General features: G+C 49.9%; 1 protein-coding gene across 1 annotated transcript; it reads left to right on the top strand.

The window, feature by feature from the left end:
• Positions 1-512: 512 nt before the first annotated feature.
• EDB91DRAFT_1088344 (uncharacterized protein) lies at positions 513-1,379 on the top strand (the record flags this gene model as incomplete). The annotated part of the gene is made up of 2 exons (XM_041316411.1): positions 513-983; positions 1,083-1,379. The coding sequence occupies 2 exons, from the start codon at positions 513-515 to the stop codon at positions 1,377-1,379; spliced, it is 768 nt and encodes a 255-aa protein (XP_041169437.1).
• Between the last annotated feature and the right edge of the window lie 2,282 nt (positions 1,380-3,661).

Genomic DNA, 3,661 nt, shown 5'->3' with positions numbered 1-3,661 from the left:
GTCGTGCATCTACTGCATGACAAAGAAGATCAAGTGCACCCCCGCGTCTATGGGATCCCCGCCTCCTCACAGTGGTGCCTCCTCTACCACCCGGAAAACGAGGTCCAGGATGCCATCCAGGGCTCCCTCCAGGGCTCCCTCCAGGGCTCCCTCCAAGGCTCCCTCCAAGGCTCCCCCCGCGTCCCAAACCCCCGCCCCCTCCCAAGCTCCCCCTGCCTCCCAATCCAAGGCCCGAACTTGAAGTCAGTCTCGTGGCATGACCGGAACTCCCGGTGTCACTGCGGTGACAACCCCCAAGACCCAGATGCATGGTCGCAGCAAGACCATCACTGCCGTCAAGGCACCTGCACCTGAACCAGCTCGTAAGTCACCCGAGGTTTATTTTCATCATTGTCTGACCTTAAGTTTCCATTCTAGCTCTTCCGGCCTTGAGTTCGGCAGTCCCGGCTGCAGCACGTGGCCCGGCAGTCCCTGCTGCAGCACTTGATGTGCCCATGCCAGATCTCCATTCCATGGCCATTGCGATTCGTCAAGGCGCAGCTCAAATTGCTCTTCTGGAGGATCGTGTGGCAGAGCAGGATGGTAAGATTGATACCCTGCAACGCCTTCATGAAGGCCTTAGGCGCGAAATCATGGTCCAGCACCCCTCATTCCCACTGCCCGATCCTCCTGCCAATGCATCATCCCTGTTGCTTGATCAATCCAGCCCCCCCACCATCTCACCCACCGAATCTGCACCCCCACCTCTCATTGATCTCACAATGGAAGGCATTGCTCCCACAACCGCAACTGCAACAGTCCCGGATGCCTCTGCCATTGATGGCCTCCCGTTTGATTACAACCAAGTTGCTCATCCAGAGGATCCAGATGCGTCCGGCAAAATTGTGGACCCAGGTGATCCAAGCAACCTTGTCCCAGAATATAACTCCTCTGATGACATGGATGTTGAGGTTGAGGTGAAGGTTGAAGAGTCTTCTGAGGAGGTTGACATGGCTACATAATTGCATAGTGATAGATGTATATACAAGTTTTCAATGAATGTAACCTCTGCCAGTCCATTGATCGAGTGACTGAGTTCCCAGTACCGAGACCCGACACCCGAGATTCGGTACTCGGTACTCGGTGATTCGTGTGTATCATCGGTACTTGGGTGTCAGGTGTCGGGTGTCGGTACTCGACTCAAAACTCAAAACTCGAACACACAAATCACCGAGTACCGAGTACCGAATCTCGGGTGTTGGTACTCAGTACTCGGTACTCGGTACTCGGGTGTCGGGTGTTGGGTGTTGGGTGTTGGGTGTCGGTACTCGGTACTCGGTACTTGGGTGTCGGGTGTCGGGTGTCAGGTGTTGGGTGTCGGGTGTCGGTACTCAATTTGAAACTCGAAACTCAAATCTCAAATCAAGGAACTCGAATCAAGAAACTTGAAACTCGCATAAATCTGAGTACCGACACCCAACACCTGACACCCGAGTACCGAGTACCGAATCTCGGGTGTCGGTACTCAGGTGTCGGGTGTCAGTACTCGACTCAAAACTCGAAAGTCGCAACTTGAATCTTGAAACTTGAAACTTGCATAAATCTGAGGTTCGAATCCCGAGAATTGAATCACTGAGTGCCGAGTACCAAGTACCGAATCTCGGGTGTCGGTACTTGGTACTCGGTAGTCAGCACTTCGTTTCAGGTTTCAAATTTCAAATGTCCACACAAATCAACCGAATCTCGGGTGTCGGTACTCGGGTGTTGGGTGTTGGGTGTTGGTACTCGACTCGAAACTCGACACTCGAACACACAAATCACCGAGTACCGAGTACCAAATCTCGGGTGTCGGTACTCGGTACTCGGGTGTCGGGTGTCAGGTGTCGGGTGTCAGTACTTGACTCGAAACTCGAAACTCGAACACATGAATCACCGAGTACCGAGTACCGAGTACCGAATCTCGGGTGTCGGGTGTCGGGTGTCGGTACTCAATTCGAAACTCGAAACTCGTATAAATCTGAGTTTTCACGATATTATGTCCGTACATCGTCAGTAAGTATACAAACAACGACTGACAAAAAACTGCTATATGACATAGAGCTATCTTCCAAAAATATATATGGCTGTGCGTGAGGGTGGAAAGGGAAGAGAAAACACAGGTGATTTGGGGGGATTTGGAAGAGGGGAATTAAATGGCAGTAAGATTTGAGATGGAGAACACGGGTGAAGAGAGGAATACAAGGGTGAATGAGAGTAGTACAACAGAACAGATTCGGGGTAAACCCTTAGCTAAGAGTTGCAGATGAGACTCATGTCAGCCAGCAACAAGACTTGCATAGTAGAGTCGATTACAGATGAAGCAGGGGAGTTGAATGGGATGATGTATCGAGACTCTAAGAGTCGAAGCCATGTGAGTGCCTTAAGCGAGCATGACTCGGTACTTGACTCAAAACTTGAAACTCCTATATGATACGTATCTGGGCCCACCCATCTGTCTAATATTACTTGACGTTGGCCCACCCGTCTAGGTAAAATTCTCCACTTCGGCCCACCCGTCTATCTAATATTTCCCTACGTCAGCCCACCCGTCTATGTTATAAATATTTCACCTCACCCTCGGCCCACCCGTCTATCTAATATTAACCCACGTTGGCCCACCCATCTATATAATAAATATTTCACCTCACCCTCGGCCCACCCGTCTATCTAATATACCCCTATGTCAGCCCACCCGTCTATGTAATAAATAATTCACCTCACCCTCGGCCCACCTGTCTACCTAATAATACCCCACATCGGCCCACCCGTCTAAGTAAAATACCCCATGTCGGCCCACCTGTCTATCTAATATTTCCCTACGTCGGCCCACCCATCTATCTAATATACCCCTACATCGGCCCACCCGTCTATCTAATAAATAATTCGCCTCACCCTCGGCCCACCCGTCTACCTAATAATACCCCACGTCGGCCCACCCGTCTAAGTAAAATACCCCACGTCGGCCCACCCGTCTATCTAATATTTCCCTATGTCGGCCCACCCATCTATGTAATAAATATTCCACCGCTCCCTCGGCCCATCCGTCTATATAATAATATTTGCTATACATCTCTCCTCAGGTCTATAATATATGTCAATCCTACTCTACATATTACCCATATGGGCCCACCCATCTCCATAATAATATTTCTCCCAGCCCATCCGCCATCGTCGATGATATATATAACATCAGCATAGATGGGCCCACCTGTCAACATTGGGAATATACATAACATCGGCCCATAATCCGCTGGCCCGTATTACACGGGATATTATGTAGGTCGGGTGACCCGTATAGTACGGGATTTGTCACTGAAGGGGCTCGATTTGGTGGCGGAGGAACCTTGGGAGGGGTGGTGACAGAATCATAGAATAGATCCTAAAGAGGTGCAGCCTGATGAGCTGGCACAGGCTTAAGGGCCGGACTACTGTGGATATTAGGAGGTATGGTAACAGCAACATGCACAGAAAGTTGCAGAAGGTCCATGATTTCCTGATCAATGGGTGTTGGAAAAGAGAAGCTAATAGACGAGTCTCAGTGTTGGTGAAAGAACCACTATACATTCATAGTACCTAATAGACAAGTCTGGAAACAATTAATCGTAAGAGAGAGTGAGTGTGCAAACGGTCGAGATACATACCT

This window comes from Suillus paluster (genome assembly GCF_016628075.1).
Source record: "Suillus paluster strain FC165 chromosome Unknown EDB91scaffold_185, whole genome shotgun sequence".
NCBI classification, from domain to species: Eukaryota; Fungi; Basidiomycota; class Agaricomycetes; order Boletales; family Suillaceae; genus Suillus; species Suillus paluster.
The sequence above is the reverse complement of the archived record's forward strand: the minus strand, read 5'-3'. Positions and strand labels throughout refer to the sequence as shown.